Source organism: Hyperolius riggenbachi, chromosome 6 (genome assembly GCF_040937935.1).
Source record: "Hyperolius riggenbachi isolate aHypRig1 chromosome 6, aHypRig1.pri, whole genome shotgun sequence".
In the NCBI taxonomy this organism is placed as follows: Eukaryota; Metazoa; Chordata; class Amphibia; order Anura; family Hyperoliidae; genus Hyperolius; species Hyperolius riggenbachi.
This window is the reverse complement of record NC_090651.1, coordinates 99,193,453-99,216,763: the sequence shown is the minus strand read 5'-3', so window position 1 is coordinate 99,216,763 and position 23,311 is coordinate 99,193,453. Positions and strand designations below refer to the sequence as shown.

The following is a 23,311-nucleotide window of genomic DNA, read 5'->3' as shown; positions in this document are numbered from 1 at the left end:
AGAAAACGTTTTTAAAAAATACCGAAAAAAAGCCAACCGCGGACAGACATGCAAGCCGAACGCAACGTGAACAAGGCCTGAGCGACTGCGATTTTGCAAAGCAATTTTGAGAGTGATTTTTAAAGGAATGTGCAATTTTGCACATTCCTTTAAGAAAAACAACGCTCTAAAAATGCTTTTGTCAAAATGCTTTTTTGTCCAAATCGAAACTCTACAGTGAGTACACCCTCATAGGGTGGCACTCCTGTAGCGCTTTGGCAATCACTGACGATCTGCAAACCGAGCGCAATCACTCATAGTGTAAACTGTCCCTTACAGAAGGTGAGGAAAAATCTGGCTGTTACAGAAGGAGAGGAAAAATATCCTCTCTGTTAGGAATGACGGTATGAACATAGCAACCAGCAAAATCCAGGTGATTTCTAGACAAGCAACTCACTTAGCTGACATAGTTTACAGACCCCAGAATGCAAATTAAAACAACAGTCAGCAATTTGTAAAGGAATTTGTATGTGTCATCTTCAATATGTTTATTGCAAACAACGTGTCTTGCCTGCAGGTGGCACTGTTGCTCAATATTCTGTTTATTCATCTATCACTATCTAAACTCTGCTGCTTGTCATTAGTGTTGGGCGAACAGTGTTCGCCACTGTTCGGGTTCTGCAGAACATCACCCTGTTCGGGTGATGTTCGAGTTCGGCCGAACACCTGACGGTGCTCGGCCAAACCGTTCGGCCATATGGCCGAACTAAGAGCGCATGGCCGAACGTTCCCCGAACGTTCGGCTAGCGCTGTGATTGGCCGAACGGGTCACGTGGTTCGGACCCGAACGCGCTCTGATTGGCCGAACGGTCACGTGGTTCGGGTAAATAAATACCCGAACCACGTCATATCTCCGCCATTTGTCTGTGGGTTTAGCTTTGGGTAGGCAGGCAGGGTAGTTCGCGCTCCAGCCACGCTAGCCAGGGTCCCCCCTGTCATTGTGTCACTGCTGGGAACAGTAGTACACCGCTTGCTCAGCCACACTATATAGCATTCTGTTTACTGCCACTCTGTGTACCTCGCTCAGCCACACTATATAGCATTCTGTTTACTGCCACTCTGTGTCTGCTGGGAATAGTAGTACACCGCTTGCTCAGCCACACTATATAGCATTCTGTTTACTGCCACTCTGTGTACCTCGCTCAGCCACACTATATAGCATTCTGTTTACTGCCACTCTGTGTCTGCTGGGAATAGTGGTACACCGCTCGCTCAGCCACACTATATAGCATTCTGTTCACTGTTCTGTGTCTGCTTGGAATAGTGGTACACCGCTCGCTCAGCCACACTATATAGCATTCTGTTTACTGTTCTGTGTCTGCTGGGAATAGTGGTACACCGCTCGCTCAGCCACACTATATAGCATTCTGTTTACTGTTCTGTGTCTGCTGGGAATAGTGGTACACCGCTCGCTCAGCCACACTATATAGCATTCTGTGCACTGTTCTGTGTCTGCTGGGAATAGTGGTACACCGCTCGCTCAGCCACACTATATAGCATTCTGTTCACTGTTCTGTGTCTGCTGGGAATAGTGGTACACCGCTCGCTCAGCCACACTATATAGCATTCTGTTTACTGTTCTGTGTCTGCTGGGAATAGTGGTACACCGCTCGCTCATCCACACTATATAGCATTCTGTTCACTGTTCTGTGTCTGCTGGGAATAGTGGTACACCGCCCGCTCAGCCACACTATATAGCATTCTGTTCACTGTTCTGTGTCTGCTGGGAATAGTGGTACACCGCTCGCTCAGCCACACTATATAGCATTCTGTTCACTGTTCTGTGTCTGCTGGGAACAGTAGTACACCGCTCGCTCAGCCAGAGTATATAGCATTGTGTTTACTGCCACTCTGTGTACACCGCTCAGCCAGACTATATACCATTGTTTACTGACACTCTGTGTACACCGCTCAGCCAGACTATATACCATTGTTTACTGACACTCTGTGTACACCGCTCAGCCAGACTATATACCATTGTTTACTGCCACTCTGATTCTGCTGGGAACAGTAGTACACCGCTCGCTCAGCCAGACTATATAGCATTGTGTTTACTGCCACTCTGTGTACACCGCTCAGCCAGACTATATACCATTGTTTACTGACACTCTGTGTACACCGCTCAGCCAGACTATATACCATTGTTTACTGAAACTCTGTGTACACCGCTCAGCCAGACTATATACCATTGTTTACTGCCACTCTGATTCTGCTGGGAACAGTAGTACACCGCTCGCTCAGCCAGACTATATACCATTGTTTACTGACACTATATAGCAGACTATATAGCATTGTGTGTACACCGCTCAGCCAGACTATATACCATTGTTTACTGACACTCTGTGTACACCGCTCAGCCAGACTATATACCATTGTTTACTGCCACTCTGATTCTGCTGGGAACAGTAGTACACCGCTCGCTCAGCCAGACTATATACCATTGTTTACTGACACTCTGTGTACACCGCTCAGCCAGACTATATACCATTGTTTACTGCCACTCTGATTCTGCTGGGAACAGTAGTACACCGCTCGCTCAGCCAGACTATATACCATTGTTTACTGACACTCTGTGTACACCGCTCAGCCAGACTATATACCATTGTTTACTGCCACTCTGATTCTGCTGGGAACAGTAGTACACCGCTCGCTCAGCCAGACTATATAGCATTGTGTTTACTGCCACTCTGTGTACACCGCTCAGCCACACTATATAGCATTGCGTACTCTGCCAGTCAGTGTGTATATTGCTGGGATCAGTAATACTCCACTCACCGTCAACCACTATATGAGCTCAACATGAGTTCCCCAGAGACCTCCGCTGTGAGCAGCACTCCCAACAACAGCAACAGCCAACGCCCCACGCAAGCTATAACATCCACCCCAGCAGCCAGTGGTCAGCAGCAGCCCTCCCCGGAGGAGAACGTTGTGTCCATCAGTCCGTCGCCAGAGCGATTAATGAGGGCTGCCATTGAGGAGATGATGGGGCCTGATGTGGAGGAGGAGGTCTGGCTCAGGCCAGCATCCCAAGTTAATGTTGAGGACGATGAGGGGTCTGTGTCTGGGGATGTTGGGGTGGCAGAGGTGGTGGGTGGGTCAGACTCAGGAGAAGAGTTGTATGATGAGGATGATGATCGGGACCATCTGTATGTGCCTCAGAGTCCGACCCCGGAAAACATGTTGTATCGTGTGTTTAGGTACTAAAATCTGCGTTCCCTCCCAGTAGTGTTGGGCGAACAGTGTTTGCCACTGTTCGGGTTCTGCAGAACATCACCCTGTTCGGGGTGACTATATAGCAGACTATATAGCATTGTGTTTAATGCCACTCTGTGTACACGGCTCAGCCACACTATATAGCATTGTGTTTACTTCCACTCTGTGTCTGCTGGGAACAGTAGTACACCGCTCACCCGCCACTGTATAGCATTGTGCTCTGTGTCACTGCTGACAATAGTGGTACACCGCTCACCCACCACTGTATAGCATTTCTGTACTGCCACTGTACTGCTGCCAGTCAGCGTGTACTTTAAGGATAAGTGAAATGAGGAAGAAATCCGGTGAAAGAGGGAGGGGCAAGGGAAGAGGTGTTTCCCCTGACGGTTCACGTACAGGCCACAGGGGAGCACCCAAGAAAACCCACTCAATACTGCCCATGTTGTCCAGGACAACAACCCTCACAGATCCAAAAGAACAGGACCAGATAATTACTTGGATGACCTCTCAAGCGTCCAGCAGTGGGTTAAGCAGCACCAGCACATCACGCACGAGGTCCGAGTCCTCAGCCAGTTAAAGTCTGGGCTTTCTTTGAAGACTGCACTGAGGATGTTACCATGGCGATTTGCAAGGTGTGCAAGACCCGCCTGAGCAGGGGGAAAAGTATTAACAACCTCTCCACCACCAGCATGAGCCGCCACATTCTATCCAAACATCCCACTCTGTGGGCAAACGCGGCAGGACAGGGTACCACCAGCAACACTGCCTCCCTTGGGTTCACCAGACTCACCACCAGACCCGCCTCAGCAGCAGCAGTAGCCCAGCCATTGCGTGGTTCACAACATTCACAAACATCAGACGATGCTGACACTGTCACTTTCCGGACTAGTGCTCTTGAGGTCTCCCAGTGTTCATCAAACACAACAACCAACAGCCCTTCGGTGTGCAGCGCTACGGTTGAGTTGTCTGTCTCTGAGATGTTTGAGCACAAGAGGAAATTGCCAGCAAATGACCCCCGGGCCGTGGCAGTAACAGCCAGCCAGCATAGCCAAGCTTCTGGCCTGCGAAATGCTGCCATATCGAGTGGTGGAGACAAACAGCTTCAAGGGCATGATGTCAGTGGCCATCCCACGTTACGTTGTTCCCAGCCGCTACCACTTTGCGCGCTCTGCAGTGCCTGAGTTGCATGAGCACGTGGTCAGCTAAATAACCCGAAGCTTGAAGAATGCCGTTGCCTGCAAGGTTCACCTCACCACTGACACCTGGACGAGTGCGTTCGGCCAGGGTCGATACATCTCCCTTACCGCGCACTGGGTGAACCTTGTGGAGCCTGGCAGCGATTCCTCACCTGCTACGGCGCGGGTGTTGCCCACGCCGCAAACAGCTGGATAACAACAGCAGCACCTACCTCTCTGACTCCTTCTCCTCCAACGCATCTCAAAGCTGTACCTCATCCGGAAATGCTAACCCAGCACCAGCAGCAGTAGGATCGTGGAAGCAGTGCAGCACAGCTGTTGGCATGCGTCAGCAAGCGTTGCTGAAGCTGATCTGCCTTGGGGATAAGCAGCACACAGGGGAGGAAATTTGGAGGGGAATAAAGGAACAGACGGATTTGTGGCTGGCACCGCTGGACCTGAAACCGGGCATGAAGCTAGACACCTGGCACGAACTGGCAATGTACGCAATAGAGGTGCTGGCTTGCCCGGCAGCCAGCGTTATGTCGGAACGCTGTTTCAGTGCTGCCGGAGGCATCATCACAGATCGGCGTATCCGCCTCTCCACAGAAAATGCAGACCGTCTGACTCAAATTAAAATGAATCAATCCTGGATTGGAAACGACTACGCAACACTCCTGGACCCCAACCAAGTAACATGACCGATGAACATCTGGGATGGTTTAGCGTTTCCGGTCCCTGTTTATTGAACCTCTCATCTGTATTACATTTATGACTGCATGGCGGCAAAAAGCATTGCTGCTATATCCGCACGCTTTTTGTCCTCATGCAAGGCCTGGGTTGTTGTGTCTCACAAAGCGTGGCCTTCTCCTCCTGCGCCTCCTCCTGTTCCATCACGTGTGCTGCTGCTGCTGCTGCTGCTGCTGGGTTACCGTTGCCGCGTGGTCCCTGTTTATGGAACCTCTTATCTTTATTACATTTATGACTACATGGCGGTACAAAGCATGCTATCCGCACGCTTTTTCTCCTCATGCAAGGCCTGGGTTGTTGTGTCTCACAAAGCGTGGCCTTCTCCTCCTGCGCCTCCTCCTGTTCCATCACGTGTGCTGCTGCTGCTGCTGCTGCTGGGTTAGCGTTGCCGGTCCCTGTTTATGGAACCTCTTATCTTTATTACATTTATGACTACATGGCGGTACAAAGCATGCTATCCGCACGCTTTTTGTCCTCATGCAAGGCCTGGGTTGTTGTGTCTCACAAAGCGTGGCCTTCTCCTCCTGCGCCTCCTCCTGTTCCATCACGTGTGCTGCTGCTGCTGCTGCTGCTGGGTTAGCGTTGCCGCGTGGTCCCTGTTTATTGAACCTCTTATCTTTATTACATTTATGACTACATGGCGGTACAAAGCATGCTCTCCGCACGCTTTTTGTCCTCATGCAAGGCCTGGGTTGTTGTGTCTCACAAAGCGTGGCCTTCTCCTCCTGCGCCTCCTCCTGTTCCATCACGTGTGCTGCTGCTGGGTTAGCGTTGCCGCGTGGTCCCTGTTTATTGAACCACTTATCTTTATTACATTTATGACTGCATGGTGGTACAAAGCATGCTATCCGCACGCTTCTTGTCCTCATGCAAGGCCTGGGTTGTTGTGTCTCAAAGCGTGGCCTTCTCCTCCTGCGCCACCCTCCTCCTGTTCCATCACGTGTGCTGCTGCTGGGTTAGCATTACCGGTCCCTTTTCCTGGAACCTCTTATATGTATTACATTTATGACTGCATGCCGACAAAAAGCATGTTACCTGTGCAAAGAAAACAGACATTTCCCGCATTTAAAAGACAGTTTTCCCTTTGAAACTTTAAAATCGATTTTCTCAAAAACTATAAGCTCTTTTTGCTAAATTTTTTTTTCCTCTTGTACCCACTCCCAAGGTGCACATACCCTGTAAATTTGGGGTATGTAGCATGTAAGGAGGCTTTACAAAGCACAAAAGTTCGGGTCCCCATTGACTTCCATTATGTTCGGAGTTCGGGTCGAACACCCGAACATCGCGGACATGTTCGGCCTGTTCGGCCCGAACCCGAACATCTAGATGTTCGCCCAACACTACTTGTCATAGACTCCCCATCATTATACTTACTGGAAAAAAAAATATCTTGCTAAGAATGGGGCAATGGGCGTAACTAGACTCAAAAGGGCCCCCTGCAAAAATGATTGCATGGGTCCCCCTTTGTCCACGAGCCCCATGAAATTGGGAGCCGGTGAATGGCAGCAGAGTGTTCTGGTGTGAAGCAGCCTCTGGAAGCAGGAAAAAATTAGACACACTCCTGCACATGGTTTTCATGAGTGAATGGGGAGGTTTATTTGCTAATTGGCTGCACTTGAGGTTGGGGGGAAGGGCCCCTATAGCCTCTGGGCCCCCCTGCGATAGCAGGAGTCGCATGGGGTGATTGCTACGCCCATGAGGCAATCCTTTCAGTTCAGCTGCATACAGTGCAGGCATTCCTGGAAAATACCATAAACCATATTTCAGCTTGCACACTATTCCAGAAGGTTCCTAATGGGGATTGTGATACAAATGAGATTGTGGTACAGAGGTGTTGAGTTTTCTTACAATCAAGTGATCAGTGAAAATAAGTAACAAACCCCCTCTCTGCACAGCTAGCAAGTACTGAAGCAAGATGGGGAGTCTCTAGGTAGTCATTTTTCTGGCTTGATGCACAATTTGTTTGTATTTGTATGCAGCTTGAAATTGGTCCAATCAAAATAAATAGCTGTATTTGGCTGGTTCCATTGCAAGCAGCATATAAACTGCAAACGATCACACTGGAAAAATGCGTATCTTAATGAATAATGTCTACAGGTTGGCAGCAGAGGCATCTGCCTTGGGTAAAGTATTAAGAGGGGGCACCTTAGGAATGGACAACTCTAGGCAGCACAAAAGAAGGGGGACAGTTTGGACCTTTGCCTTGGATAACAGAAAACATTATTCTGACAGTGCTGTGGAGACGGCAAAAACTTCATGAGTGATCTTGTGACACCAGATCAACAAGGATTACAAATGTGAGCGTTGTTTTACATACAGAAAATTATGTATTATAAATGTATCATTTTTCTTACTTGGCATTTCTCTTTGCACTGTTCAAAGCTTTAGCCAGTTCGGCTTGTGCCCGCGTAGCATCTCTGCTGACACGAAGGTCGTGCTCTCTCACTTGGCCCAACTCACTACGATGCATAAAGGCAACGCGTGAATCAATATAAGAACTTGAGGCAGATATTTACTCTACAAATACAGTACAGCAGAATCTCGTTAAAGTAAACTCTAATATAATAAGCCTCTGGATTTAGTAAACTCAGTCCTCACATCCCAGCAAATACGTCTGTATGAATATACATTGGGCATGATTCACAAAGCTTTTTTTTTATCTGTTTTCCTCTGTTTTCACCTTATCTACAGTATATTCTACTGAAAATGTGTTTAATTGACTCTATGCTTTATTCCCATCCTTTTAATTGATACATTTCTTATTTTTAAATGTCAAAATTAAGAAGAAAACCAATGTGGTTTGAATTTATCAAACTGCATATTTTTCTTATGAAGTCTTTATGGTGTGCGTGAGTAGGGGTGTGGTAAGGGGCGTTACTAGGGGTGTGGTAAGGGGCATTACTAGGGTGTGGCATGGACTTGGCGTAAGTGTTCCCCTTTCTCATATCAGAAAGTTGGGAAGTATGTAGAAGGGAACATTGCTGACTCTCTTTTATAAAGATGAAACTCACTTTGCTGTTGTCCTGTCTATATTTGTCTATATTTAAAGCCACTAGCCCAGAACCAGTATACAGATAACGTGTTCTGACATTTCCAGCTTCATGCTTGTTGCAGATGTATCACCCAGTCTGTAGAAACCAACACTGTATATATGGTAAGCTTCTAAAAAACAGTTGATACATTTCGAACGTTCTTTCCATGTGGTACATACAGCACTGATGATCTTCATCATGATCTGTCACAAGCACCTAATGCACACACCATACACAGAGACCTGGGGCCCCTAAGCTGCTTGGTAAACTGCCCACCTTGGCCCTCTGGTAACACTTGACTCTGCAGGTTATAGGACCTTGAAGGTACAAAACGAGGCTTTTGTCAGCTGTGTGGCACACAGGTCCACATTCCACCAGAATCTACACATATTCTTAAACTGCTAATGTTGGAGACCAAGAAATAAAAAATATTTGAAAAGAGACATAATAGAAAATGCTGGTCCTAGACTACAAACATGCTCGTCTGATGGCCCCTTGGTGGCTAATGATTGGCAATTGCTGTGTGTATACATGTGAAATCCCCTCTAGACAAGACCAGATGAAGGCAACATGGTTCACAGCTTACTTGGTCAGGTCTTCAATAGAATGTTTGAAATGAATAATCTCTTCGGTGAGACATCGGTCCAGAGCACGCTGAGCCAGGAGGTCATTGTACAGACTCAGCACCTGGCGTGGTACCTTCTCCAGCAACATCACATACCGCTTTCTGTAAACACAACACCAAGCAAGATTACACAAAACAAAAACGTGGACACCATCCCTTCGCAAAGTCACCTCTCAGGGCCATTGTGGCTACACTGCCATTGCTTGACATACAGTAAGGACCTGTTCTCACTATAGCAGAAAATAGACTTTTTGACCATCTTACCGCAGTTGACGGATCCTATAGTTATTATGGAATTCTGCATTGGATCAGTTGCGGTAAGTAAAATTCAAAATTGGAAACTGCATGATAATTACCAGACAACAGATACATTTCCCATAGAAGTCTATGAAAACACATCTGCAACCGAAACCACAAAGGACCATCCAAGCGGACACTACACTGTCCGCTCCCGCTGGCCATTGGCGATTTGGTTCTAGTGGAACCAAGCCGTAGTCTTTGCACAGTAGAATCCTTATCTTGGGGTATTTTAAGTTTCTACACGCTTCCATCATGACAACTTTCATACAGGTCAGGTGATCAGCAGACTGTAAATTGTGGGGAGAGATAATTTAATCTGACTCCTACACCTACTATTATAATGACAACCATATGGTCAGCAGCGGTTATGTAGATTTAGTTGAGCAGTGAGTTGAGAAGTAAATTGTACATTTCAATAAATAGATATTACATCTAGTGGTTAGCGGTATATTTTTCTTATCACCATGGCTCTAGAGGCACAAGAGAGGTTCGGTAGCTACAAGTGATTTCTTTGTTAGATCGAGTGACATGCCACCGCTACAGAAGAGTTCAGTGATCAAGACAGGTGTGAAAAGGAGTAAAAGTGGACAGCTGCCAAGAGAGGTAACAGGTTTCAGCTGTTAAATGAAACTTGGCATCTCATAGTTGCTCTGAGCATCTGCTTTCCTTTGGCTTCAATTTTTTTTTTTGGTATTTGTCTTTAAAAGCTATAAATCAAGTTTAGAGTCTGTGTGTTTGTTAAAAATGGCAAATGTGCTCACGGCTATAATTGCAAAGAAACATATTTATAAAGAAGTGGGTATCTGGAAAAAAGATCGCCAATTTATTTTTCTTGTCATTGAAAAACCTGATTGCCAGTTTCATAAATCCATTTTTACAAAAGTGGGAACAGCTATTGTTTGGTAGTGATCAGGCCTCAGAACTGTGGTATAACTTTACTGTAATTACCCTAAACTCAAACAGTTCATCGCTCACAACCATTAGTTGTAGCTGTGGCCATTATCTGATAATTAGCAGATCACGGCCCATTGACTTTTGTTGCAGCCACTTACAGTGACATTACTTTCTGCAGCAGTGGCAACCTCCGACCACAGTGACATGAATGCTGTATAAAACAATTGTTCTCCACTATTTCCTATAGGGATTGATATTATCTGAACGGACCCTTAGTGGGTTATTAAAAGTGCTGAATATGCAAAGCAGGAAAAATCGGGAAAACCACGATATGCGGCGAACAAGGTAAATTTTGTCACTTGGAGGCTTGGAGGTGCCTGATTAGCAGTAATGATTTGAAATATCCGCGCCTGATAGAATCCCGGGCACTGGGGCTTGCAGAAAAGGTGCAGAGCTCCTGATATGCAATTCTGCTATTTGCATTTCTGAAATCCCCGACAACCAGGATTTTATCGGGCGCCGATATTTCAAATCATTAATAATCGTCCGCCTTCGAAATGTACCTTGTTTGCCGAACCCTTGTGGCTTTGTGGTAGAGAGGGAAGTGATGTTTGGGGGGGGGGTTTAGGGTTAGGCCCCACCAGGGAGAGTCTTAAGGTTATGCACCACAGTGGGGGGGGGAGGATTTTAGGATTAGGCACTAAGGGGGGGGGGTTTAGTGTTAGGAACCACCAGGGGGGCTCATAGGGTCAGGCACCACCAGGGGGGTCTTAGGGTTAGGCACTACCAGGGGGGGGGGAGTCTTAGGGTTAAGCACCCCCAGGGGTGGTCTTAGGGTTAGGCACCACTAGGGGGGCCTTAGGGTGGGACATCGGTGAAATATTACCTGCTATTCAGCTGGGTGTGACTTTTCTAAATATGTAAGTGTGTAAAAGCATTTTTCAGGTGAACATCCTGTTTTCCCCTTCATTAAAAGGGCTCAAATATATAGTAACTGCATCACATCTCTGGTCAAACTCTGGTCTACAAACATGTTGTGGTGATATTGCAGCTACAAAATCTCTGCAGTGTCTGGGCATCGGCAGAAAATTTTCCAGGGGGGGGGGGGGGGGAGGAAGCCATGTGGCACGAGTAGCCGCGCCGAAATACAGGGGAGAAACTTGCGCGTGCTGTAATCAAAAATTAGGGTAGTAGTGCGTGGCCATAGACCAGGATGTGGGTGTGGTCACAGGTGGAGGAAAATTTACTTGAACTTAGCAATGGTGGGACATTAGACTAGGACTATAGTAGGAATTAGATTGAGAGTGCCTCCGACACAGGTGCCCCCCAGTTTAGGTAGTGACAGGAGCCCCCAGTTTAGGTAGTGACAGGCTACCTCCAGTTTAGGTAGTGACAGGTTCCCCCAGTTTAGGTAGTGACAGGAGCCCCCCGTTTAGGTAGTGACAGGTGCCCGCCAGTTTGGGTAGTTACAGGGCAACCAGTGAGAGCAGGTGTATGGAACTCCGTGAACACCACGCTGCATATGCGGAAGTGATGTCACTTCCCCATATCAGTGTGGTGTCTGCGAGGTCCTAGTGTCCGCACTCACTAGTCGCCGGCTGATTGGAGGTCTGATGCTGGGCTGCTGCTGTCGCTAGGCAGCGCGGGGGGGGGGGGGGAGCCGGGGGAGGGGGCAGCTGGCGGCCAGGGGGGGCGTCCACCCCATTTTGCCCAACGTGAGGTCCTAGTGCCCGCACTCACTGGTCGCCGGCTGATCGGAGGTCTGACGCTGGACTGCTGCTGTTGCTAGGTAGCGGGGGGCAGCCGGGGGGAGGATAGCAGTTGGTGACCAGAGGCCAGAGGGGGGGACGTCCGCCCCATTTTGCCCAACGTGTGAACACCCATGGTGTCACTGTTACTGGCTATGGTACTGTATGTGAACATTTCCATCACAGATAAGTAGCAAGTAGTCTCATAAGTGGCCAAGGGCCTTTATTGGTTACTGGAACACTGACAGTAGTATCTGAGCTAGTAATGGAGCAATATGGGTCCTATCTCTAAGTAGACAGAGGACTGTCAAGCTCTGTATGCACAGTAGATTGCAGTAATCGGAAAACAAGCATTTCTACGAGGTTAATGACGAGCGAACTACATCAGCACACATTTGAATTCAACAATGGCTTGTTTGTCTTCCGATCAGATCTTTATCAGAAACTGGAATATTGGCACCCAAACGTATGCATATTGCATATTTTGAATGGACCAATCATTTGCCATTGTGCAGTACAAACAATTAACACTGATTATCATCCGAACCGATCTGCCAAGATAGATCAGTCTACTGTCTTTTACCATCGTTGTGACACAATTTTTAGGCGATTCTCAGCCCCGGTCAACGTGTGTAGGGAGCTTAGTATAACTCATACATGTCAAACTCCGTCCCGCGGGCCAAACCTCAGAGCCATTAAATTTGGCCCTCAAGGGGTTTCCCCACTTTGCATTATGTTTGGTCCACTATCGACCACCAGGGAAGCTATATTGGAGATGAAGCCCTAGATCACCAGGGAAGCCATATGGGGGAGGGAGGGGCAAAGCACTTAACTCCAGGGAACTGTATAGGGGAGAGAGGGGGCCACCTGGGAACTTTATAAGGGAGGATGGTGCCCAATAGACACCAAGATTGGCCCGCGACTAGGTCACTAGTGTACAATTTCAGCCCACTTTGTATTGGAGCATGACACCCCTGGTATAACTATGCAAGAGATGACCTACTAGTAAACCTATTGTCTGGCAAAGTGCAAGTGTATCATGGGTGAGACTTCCTAGCTCCAACATGTGTCTATAACTCCTCTGTACCAGGGACTTGTCACAGGTACAGAGTCTATCTTAAAGAGAACCTGAAGAGATAATGAATTGTATGTGTAATACAGCTAAGAAATAACATTAGTAGCATAGAAAAGAGTTTCATATTGTTCCCAGTACAGGAAGAGCTAAAAAAAATTCAGTTGTTATCTATGTAAAAGAGCTTCTCTGAGCTATTCGACCAACTTGGTTAAATACCATCCTGTTTTCTGAAGCACTTAAACAGCAGAGAAACAGTGAGAGGCAACTTAAGATAAGGTTTTATTGTAGGAAAGTTCAAAGGATCATTATGTTATGTTTTATAGCTTAAAAGACAGAGTGTGGTTTTAACACTGGAACTGTAACAGTATGATGCAATGTTAGAAAAAAAAGCTATCTAGCTATATAGAAAATACAAAGATGAGACTCTTTTCTTTGCTGCTAATGTTTTATTCAGTATCCATACTACACATACAATTCATGATATCATAAGGGTTTTTTTGCTTCAGGTTTGCTCCACTTAAGCCCACAGGGTTGACATTTTTTTGCATCTGAACATCTTTCACCTCCCATTCATTTGCCAATAACTTTATCACTACTCATCACAATGAATTGATCTATATCTTGCTTTTTCCACCACCAATTAGGCTTTCTTTAGGTGATACATTTTGCTAAGAATTAATTTATTCTAAATCCTTTTTAACAGGAATATTACGAAAGAAATGGAAAAAAATCATTATTTCTCAGTTTTTGGCCATCATAGCTTGAAATGAATACATGTTACCATAATTAAAACCCATGTATTTTATATGCCTATCTGTCCCGCTTATAACACCATTTAAATTATGTCCCTATCACAAAGTATGGCGCCGATATTTTATTTGGAAATAAAGGTGCATTTTTTTTTCGTTCATCACTATTTACAAGCCCATAATTTAAAAATGTATATTAATATAGTCCTTTGACATGCATATTTTTAAAAAGTTCAGACCCTTAGGTAACTATTTATGTTTTTTTTTTCCTTAAAGGAATACTATCGATTCACATATTTTTTTCAATTGACACAGGAATTGTTTGGGAAGTGCTGCTAAGTACTGGTGTATACATTTTAGTAGCAACTTCTTTGTTTACTGTTAGCAAAATACTTTCAAAGTTTACTGACGCCAAAACTGAGGGCTGACTGAGCCATGAGGAGAGGGGAAATTCCCCTCACACTTGATCAGTTAACTCTATGGGCCTGATTCACAAAGCGGTGCAAACTTTTTCGTGGACATTTGCGCGCGCAATTTGCCGCGATTCGCGCGATCGCTGACTTTTGCACGCGCAATTTGCCGACAAATTGCGCGCACAAAAGTCCGTGAAAAAGTTTGCACCGCTTTGTGAATCAGGCCCTATGTGTAGCTCTGTGTGTGACAGAGAAGAGAGCTCCCAACAGCTGCAGCTCCTGTGTCCTGTGTTTCTGACTGAAGTGTCTGAAGACAGCAGAGGAAATGTAACTAATTGTCACAGCTTTTTCATACTGTTTTTGCTTTCAGAGTTTGATATGTTTGATATTTGCTTTCTGTAGTCTGATATGCAACTCTGGCTGTGCATTGAAGCAGACACCCCTTCTGCAATTGATTTGTCCCAATATAGCTAAATCCTACCCTCAATAAATTACAGTTTTTGCCTCTGATATTTAACATGAAAAGTAGGAAAATGTTTACACAGCTACTTAGGCATTATTTGCACACTGTCATTTTAGAACACTTGGGTAGCGATAGTATTCCTTTAATTGTAATTTTTTTTATTTTTTTGTTATAAAAAATGTATTTGGGTAATTTTTGGTGTGGGGAAGAAAACAGCTAATTTTTTAATGTAATTTATTGTATTTATTTATTAAAAAATATATGTGGGTGTAGTTTACTATTTGGCCACAAGATGGCCACAGTCAAAAAAGTCCGGGAAGCGTACAATGACGCTTCCAGGAACTAGAATGAAGATGGGAACTTTTCTTTTTTCAAAAATAATGCGGTCTCTGATGAGAGACCGTCGGTTTTTCTGCGGGGGAATTAGATCGGTGAATGGGAAGTATATTCCCATTCACTGATTGGGGGACTAACGGCGGGCGCGTGCGCGAGAGCACTGGAAGGTGCACAGCCTATCTGGACGAACATATTCGTCCACATAGGCTTAAGTGGTTAAAGTTGCCATAGACGATTCAATCTCCCTAAGATTTTGATCAATTAGATTAATGTATCAAACCTACCCTACACTATTCAATTTTTAAAGCAATCAACCTGATTTTTCCAACACATCAGACTTTTATCGAAAAACATGAATAATTGATCGTTTTGTATCGATCGAAAAAAAAAATATTCCTTTCAATTCCCCCTCTATTGCATTGTTTTGGTCAAATAAACAGGAAAATCAAACTATTTGATTGTACGTGTATGGGCACCTATACTGGCTGGATAGTGTAATGGTTAAGGGCTCTGCCTCTGACACAGGAGACCAGGGTTTGAATCTCGGCTCTGCCTGTTCAGTAAGCCAGCACCTATTCAGTAGGAGACCTTAGGCAAGTCTCTCTAACACTGCTACTGCCTATAGAGTGCGTCCTAGTGGCTGCTGCTCTGGTGCTTTGAGTCCGCCAGGAGAAAAGTATATAAGTGTTTGTCTTTGTCTTTTTACTAGTAAGCGTCTATAGGTGTGAGGCTATTAGTTCCTATTATAGTGACACAAAATCTGAGGCTGAGACATTGCTGAAAAGGAGACAAGTCACAGATACAAGACTTTTCTGTGTAATAGCCCGTTGTGACACTTAGAGGATGAACTGGGTGTAAATCTAATTCATTTTGCTTTAATATGCTACTACTAACCTGAGCTTGGCAAGCAGCTCTCCTCGCTCTATGCACTCCACACTGACCTGACGAATTAGTTCATGAAACACAATATTGTAGATGTTCTGCTCAGTCTTCAGCAGTTCCAACAGATTGTGTATCTAAATTGATACATACAAAGATAAGACACTTAAAAAAAGTTCAAAGTTTCATTTTAATTTCATCAGTTGACATAAGTCTTTACTGGACCCAGTAACATTTGGCAACAGTAACCTGAGCAAGCCTAAAGCAGCGGCGGCTCCAGCTTCAGATTTTTGGGGGGGTTCAAAAGGGGCACAATGGCTGGCAGGTGGGGCTCATGGGGAAATTTGCGCCGCAGTGAAAAAATGGGCGTGGTCATGACATCATGTGGGCGGGGTTAACTGTAATGTAGTTATACCAGCTATTGTAGTTACATAAAAAAAATATGAAGTAAATTCATGTAATGACAGACAGCGTTTCCCCAGTAAATGCACGTAATGAGAGACAGTGTTTCACCACTAAATGCACATAAGAGACAGCGATTCACCAGTAAATGCATGCAATGAGAGACAGCGTTTTACCAGTAAATGCACATAATGACAGACAGCGTTTCCCCAGTAAATGCACATAATGACAGACAGCGTTTCCCCAGTAAATGCACGTAATGAGAGACAGCCTTTCACCAGTAAATGCACATAATGACAGACAGCCAGTGTCCCCAGTATAGGTAGCCAGGTGTATAGTTGTCCCCAGTATATGTAGCCAGCAGTATAGGTGTCTCCAGTATATGTAGCCAGCAGTATAGGTGTCCCCAGTATATGTAGCCAGGCCTATAGGTGTCCCCAATATATGTAGCCAGGCTTATAGGTGTCCCAAGTATATGTAGCCAGGTGTATAGGTGTCCCAAGTATACGTAGCCAGGCGTATAGGTGTCCTCAGTATATGTAGCCAGGCGTATAGGTGTCCCAAGTATATGTAGCCAGGCGTATAGGTGTCCCCAGTATATGTAGCCAGGCGTATAGGTGTCCCCAGTATATGTAGCCAGGTGTATAACTATCCCCAGTATAGGTAGCCAGGCATATAGCTGTCCCCAGTATATGTAGTCAGGCATATAGCTGTCCCCAGTATATGTAGTCAGGTGTAAAGTTGTCCCCAGTATAGGTAGCCAGGTCTATAGGTGTCCCCAATATAGGTAGTCAGGTGTATAGGTGTCCTCAGTATATGTAGCCAGGTGTATAGCTGTATATGTAGCCACCTGTATATGTAGCCAGGTGTATAGCTGTATATGTAGCCAGGTCTATAGGTGTCCCCAGTATATGAAACCAGGACTTACTGTGTCGCCAGGGCCCAGTATAGCCAGGTGTATAGATGTCCCCAGGTGGGGTGGCAGCGGAGAGAAGAGGGAGCGATGGACACAGCAGTGGGGAAGGGGGGAGGTCTCCCCCCCCCCCCACTCCCTCACCTTAGGGCTCCCCCTCTCTCGCTCCCCCCTCCAGATATGAGCAGCTGGCAGCGACAGCAGAACACTTCCTCTCTTCCCAGTGCGGGGCAGAGATCTGTGCGCCACTACTCTGGTCTAGACTAGACCAGAGTAGCGGCGCACAGATCTCTCTCTCTCCCGCACTGGGAAGAGAGGAAGTGTCCCCTCTTCCCCACCGCTGTGCCCATTGCTCCCTCTTCTCTCTCCGCTTCCACCCCACCTGCTGCTTGGCAACCCTGCCTGGGGGGCTTTTGGGGGGCTGACAGCCTGGGTAAGCCCCAGTGTAGCACCGCCACTGGCCTAAAGAGAGATTCCATGTGCTGTCCTGTTACCTGAGTTGGACCTTCTAGTGTGGTTTCTTTCTCATCCGCACCAGCTTCCTTTAACATACTGTCCATCACCTTCATCAGCTGGATAACCTCTGCCCTCCCGCTAGGCTTCCTATATAGACAGAAAATAATGGCATACGGGGGATGACATATTGCATAAATCACTATTACGCAAGAGTAAGTCCAGTATGGAATAAACTTACATAGATGGAAACAGTCGCAGCCTCTTCTCATCATCTTCAAGTAGGGTTGTGTATTTACTGGTACCAAAATAAAAGGAAATACATTTAATACTGAAAAAATTTGGATGGCTTATAACCTACACAGCACAGTCCAATAATGTATTGTCTGCACAGGCTACCCCAACATAAAATAAAAATCTTTAGGCAGTCAGGACAGTGGGTGTATGCAAGTCTAATGGCCATATGAGCCCTGAAGGAAATCAGGGAGGTGGAATAGCAGGACAGCTCCTTCGGTGTTGCTAGTGTGAGCCAAATCATCTCAGGTACCCCTTGACATGTATAATGTTGTAAGGAGTACTCCATATTTTTCTATAAATGCATCTTAAACATTGCTTTGTTTTTAATTAACTAAAACTACATACTCAGCCATATTTGGTTATGATTTACCATTTTCTTTATCCCATAATTTACTGTAATAGATTGACTAACACTAATTCAAGTACCCCCTAAAACTATCCCAAGTACCCCCAGGGGTAGCAGCAAACAGCAGATAACATGCCCAGGAGGCCAAAGGCACAGATGTCCTGGCACCCTAGACTTTTCCCTCCATTAAAGAGAACCCGAGGTGGGAATTACTAATACTATTGGGGCACAGAGGCTGGTTGCGCACACTAAGACCAGCCTCTGTTGCCCCATCATGTGCCTCCATGTCCCCCCTGCTCGCCGCTATAGACCCCGCAGTGCTGGCGACATGCAGCGTGTCGCCAGCACAATGTTTACCTTAGCGCTGTCAGTCAGCGCCGCTCCCCCGCCTCCTCCGCATCGCCACTACCCGCCCGCGTCACTTCCCTCCTATCAGCGGGAGGGAAGGGACACGGGCGGGTGCGCCGATGCGGAGGAGGCGGGGGAGCGGCGCTGACAGACATCGCTAAGGTAAACATTGTGCTGGCGACACGCTGCGTGTCGCCAGCACTGCGGGGTCTATAGCGGCGAGCAGGGGGGACATGGAGGCACACGATGGGGCAACAGAGGCTGGTCTTAGTGTGCGCAACCAGCCTCTGTGCCCCAATAGTATTAGTAATTACCACCTCGGGTTCTCTTTAAACTACAAACACCCGAACCGCACCACAAGTGGCCGAGCTGTCACTTCTTCCTTACCTCCCTTGTCCATCATAAGTAGCTACAGGTGTCCCTTAGCACTAGGTAGCCAGAGCAATCCTCAGTATTAAGTAGTTAGAGGTGCCCCCAAGTATTAGGTAGTTAGAACAATCCTCAGTATTAAGTAGCTAGAGGTGCCCCCAAGTATTAGTTAGTCAGAGATATCCTCCGTATTTAGTAGCTAGAGGTGCCCCCAACTGAAGGGAGATCTGGTCAGTGGAATGCCGAGGCCCAGGTGAGTGACCTCTCATTCACACTTCATATTTAGGACTCTGCATAGGTAAGGTGGGAGGGAGGCACTTGGGGAGGGGAGTGAGCCGCCTTTCCATCATCAGGCGCCTGAAGGTACGTGCCTACAGTGCCTTATGGTAAAGCCAACCCTGAGCATGCCAATCTTGTGGCTTGAGTACATAGAACAAGCATGAAGCCAGTGAGTCTGATAAACACTGCGCTAACACCTCTTGAAGAGGACTGCTCGATTTCTACATTAATATTTCATCCACGAATCCCGGTGTATACTCACTCTTCATAATACTCCAGTCCCAAAACACCTTTGTTCTTAACAACATAGAACTCCTTTGGTATAATACTCTCCTCGATGCTTCCTTCCTATGAAATGAGATAAAATGCATACTTTTTTAATACATCTGTAAAATGATGCTATATGTATTTATGGTGGAAAACTAGTGACAATTGATTTTACATCTTTGGATGGAATAAGAAGGTGGAGTATCAGTTTTTACTTTATCCCCCTATACATTCCTAGTGGTTTGGATCACCCTGAGCTGCTTGGTTACTCTGTTGTACTGGTCCAAGCCCTATCCCATACAGCCATATCAATCCCTGCCATGTACTGATGAGGGCCACAAGCCCGAAACAGGCTGTCTACATGTGGGGTTGATATGGCTGTGTAATATTTAAAGCTATAGGCTTGCTATACACCAGCGGTTCTGCTTACAAGGGCAAAAAGGGATAATTTGCATATTCAGTAGTGGAGCATTGTGGGTAACCACCAATGTTCACTTATAACTGAATTATTGCAAATTTCCTTCTGTTTTAAGAAGGCAAATTTCACCTAGCATTGCTTATTAGTAGGAGGGCTTTTCGGTCTCTTTTATCCCCTATACATTCCTAGTGGTTTGGGTCACCCTGAGCTGCTTGGTTACTCTACTTTATATAAACAAATGCCTGTAACCTATTTGGGGAGGCATCCTAGGGGTGGCTGGATAGTGTGCAGGTTAAGGGCTTTGCCTTCGACATGGGAGACCAGGTTTCAAATCCTGACTAGGTTCAGTACTTATTCATTAAGAAGTCCTTGGGCAAGAATTCCGAACACTGCAGGGCGGCCCCTTGAGCGCATCCTTAGTGGCTGCAGCTCTTGAGCGCTTTGAGTCCGACAGGAGAAAAGCGCTATATAAATGTTTGGATTATTATAACTTCCTGTACCTATAGCTTTTTTTGATAACATTGCATCATTCTGTAATATTTGCAATTTAGAAACCACACTCTATATTTTAAGCTCTGAGAGCAAAGCTAATGACATTGAGATTTCCTGCAGCAAAACCTTATTCCTTATTTCAAGCTGTCTCTCACTGTTTCTAGGCTGTTTAAAGAAAACCTGTAACTAAAAAAAATTGGGGGGGTACTCACCTCATCTCGGGTGGGGGAAGCCTACGGATCCTATGGAGACTTCCCCGTCCTCCTGTGTCCCACGGCGGTCTCGTTGTGCCCCTCCGAACAGCGGGGATGTAAATATTTACCTCAATAGCAGTCTTTTTACAAGAGGTGCCCCAAAGTGGTAGCTCTTTTGTTCTTCACTTGTCACAATGCAGCTACTGCAAAGGCGTATCCTTATCACCACATGCAATATGTATCAGTCACGCAGTAGCGCTATGTGATCCACATCAGGATGCTACCATATATTTCTTCCACCTCCAGAGATCCCACATAGGCTCTTTGAGTACCAGCCTTTACTGCACCTGCGCGAGCGGCGCTGTCAATAACCGCCACATGGGCCGGAGCGGACTGCGCAGGCGCAGAACTACTGCAAAAACCTACTACACCAAAAGTGTACATGTTAATGTGTGCAAAACAAGTGGGTACATGCACTGGTCAAAAAACAGGAATAACAAACAAACACACTACCAGTATATGCCGTTCAACCACCTGATATTTAATATAGATCAAAAAGTTTTTTCAACCCTGATTAATCGTAGTTGGGTCTGTGAAAAAGGTTATGTATATAGCACACCATTCTTATGCACAATTTCTCATTAAACTGGGTGTTACCCCACAATGTCTCAAACAGAAGGTCTCAGGGGACCGTACACAGACCAGAATATAACCAGTTAATCATGTCATTCCTGCACGTGGGGGGAGGCAGGCACGGACACCTACAATGCCAAAAGATTAAAGCATCTAATATGCTAATTGCCTTGTCAAACGTGTCCGCATCACCCCCCGCGCTAACATCACAGTGGTCAACAGCAATAAAAAATGTGCCCCCCCAAAGCCCCCCTATGCCCCCCCGCAATCACAACACTATGCCCTGCATACAGACAATCACATAAGGTTACTAAATTGCATGGGTCGTCAGCGTCACCCATAGAAAAAATGGCAAAAAATAAGAAAACACAGTCCACAAAGGTATAAGTGAACAAATCCCACAGCAGGTCCTGCTTCCAAGATTCAATTGCATGAAACAGAGTTCCACATCCAAAAAATCGTTCTAGAGAGACTGTAGTGAGACACTGTATTCTTCCAAGAGTCTTTTCAGACCATATGGGGCTGGTGCACCTAGCCAAATTGCTGTAGTGTAAAGTTGTAGGCCTATGCTGACAAGACAGTTCAATATTCCAGCCAAGCCATATATCACAACATCAAGGATTCCATGCATGTAGTGCTTCACCATAGATGGATATAAACATAAACTTTGTGGATATAGATGCCGTATGCACTCTTTCTCATAGTTACCACCTCCTCCGGTGATACGAAATGCAGTATTCGCATAGACTGTTTTTCGCCTGCCCAGCTAACCGCAATACCATTGATGTGTATCTGCGGGAGTGTCAAACTCAGGGCCTCCGACTTATGTTACCCCGACCGAGCGGGAGTCCAGTCATAGAAGGTATACGCCATAGTTCCGGGCACCGTGCTCCGATCTGGCGGGAGGGCAGAGGAGGGCAGAGAGGCACATCTCAGCGCGTGACGCAGGCCTACGTCCGCTCCAGGCCAAGGGGCCATCTCTAGATCCTACCACACTCGCCAACTACCGCCCAGTGTCACTTCTCCCATGTGCATCCAAACTACTTGAACGCCATATACATGCAGAATTAAGCCATTATTGATCTGCTAACTCCCTACTTGATCAGTTCCAGTCTGGCTTTCGCTCTAACCACTCCACGGAAACGGCCCTTACCAAAGTAGCCAATGACCTTCTTACAGCTAAATCCAAAGGTCAATTTTCCATACTCATCCTTCTTGACCTGTCATCAGCATTTGATACTGTCTACCGCACCTTACTCTTACAAATACTTTCAAATGTAGGAATAAAGGGCCTCGCTCTCACATGGTTATCTTCCTACCTCTCTGGAAGGTCCTTCACAGTCTCCTACTCAGATCAGATCTCTTCTCCTCATGCTTTGTCTGTCGGGGTTCCTCAAGGCTCTGTCCGTGGTCCCCTCCTCTTTTCCATCTACATGTACGGTTTTGGTGACTTAATCAACTCATTTGGGCCACCTATATGCAGACGATACACAGCTGTACCTCTCGGCCCCAGACCTTAAAGGGACTCCGAGCAGTGCAGAAACTATGGAAAGATGCATATCATTTTAAAGCTCTCTTTCTCTTCTTTCCAATGATATATAAACCGTCACCCTACGCCTTTTAGTTTTTGCTATTTTCGCGATTGAAATTGCCATGGCTGCGATTTTGATCACGAAAATAGAGAAAACTAAATGGCGAGGGCGGCGATTTATGTTTCGTCAGAAAGAGGAGAATGAGAGCTTTAAAATGATATCCATCTTTCCATAGTTACATTGTATTACACAGAGCGACTTTTTCCTAAAGTCAGCAGCTCCATTCAGCAGAATGGAGCTGCTGACTTTAGGAAAAAGTCGCCCTGTGTAATACAATGTAACTATGGAAAGATGGATATCATTTTAAAGCTCTCTTTCTCCTCTTTCTGCCGAAACATAAATCGCCACCCTACGCCTTTTAGTTTTCTCTATTTTTGCGATCGAAATCGCAGCTGCGGCAATTTCAATCGCGAAAATAGTGAAAACTAAAAGGCGTAGTGTGATGGTTTATATATTATTGGAAAGAGGAGAAAGAGAGCTTTAAAATGATATGCATCTTTCCATAGTTTCTGCACTGCTCGGAGTCCTTTAACTCCCTCCTCCTCCTGACTGCTTCTCTGCTATAACCTCCTTCATGTCCACTCGCTTCTTAAAACTTAATATGAGTAAAACAGAAC

General features: G+C 45.9%; 1 protein-coding gene across 1 annotated transcript in view; it reads right to left on the bottom strand.

Moving 5' to 3' along the window:
• AXDND1 (axonemal dynein light chain domain containing 1) overlaps nt 1-23,311 on the bottom strand; it is a 108,916-nt gene that overhangs the window by 64,435 nt on the left and 21,170 nt on the right. Inside the window, exons 5-10 of the mRNA XM_068239732.1 lie at nt 19,361-19,446; nt 17,701-17,757; nt 17,501-17,609; nt 15,707-15,828; nt 8,796-8,936; nt 7,532-7,636 (exon numbers count right to left, since the gene is read on the bottom strand). Coding sequence (XP_068095833.1) covers nt 7,532-7,636; nt 8,796-8,936; nt 15,707-15,828; nt 17,501-17,609; nt 17,701-17,757; nt 19,361-19,446 — 620 coding nt within the window. The remainder of the gene's footprint in view (nt 1-7,531; nt 7,637-8,795; nt 8,937-15,706; nt 15,829-17,500; nt 17,610-17,700; nt 17,758-19,360; nt 19,447-23,311) is intronic.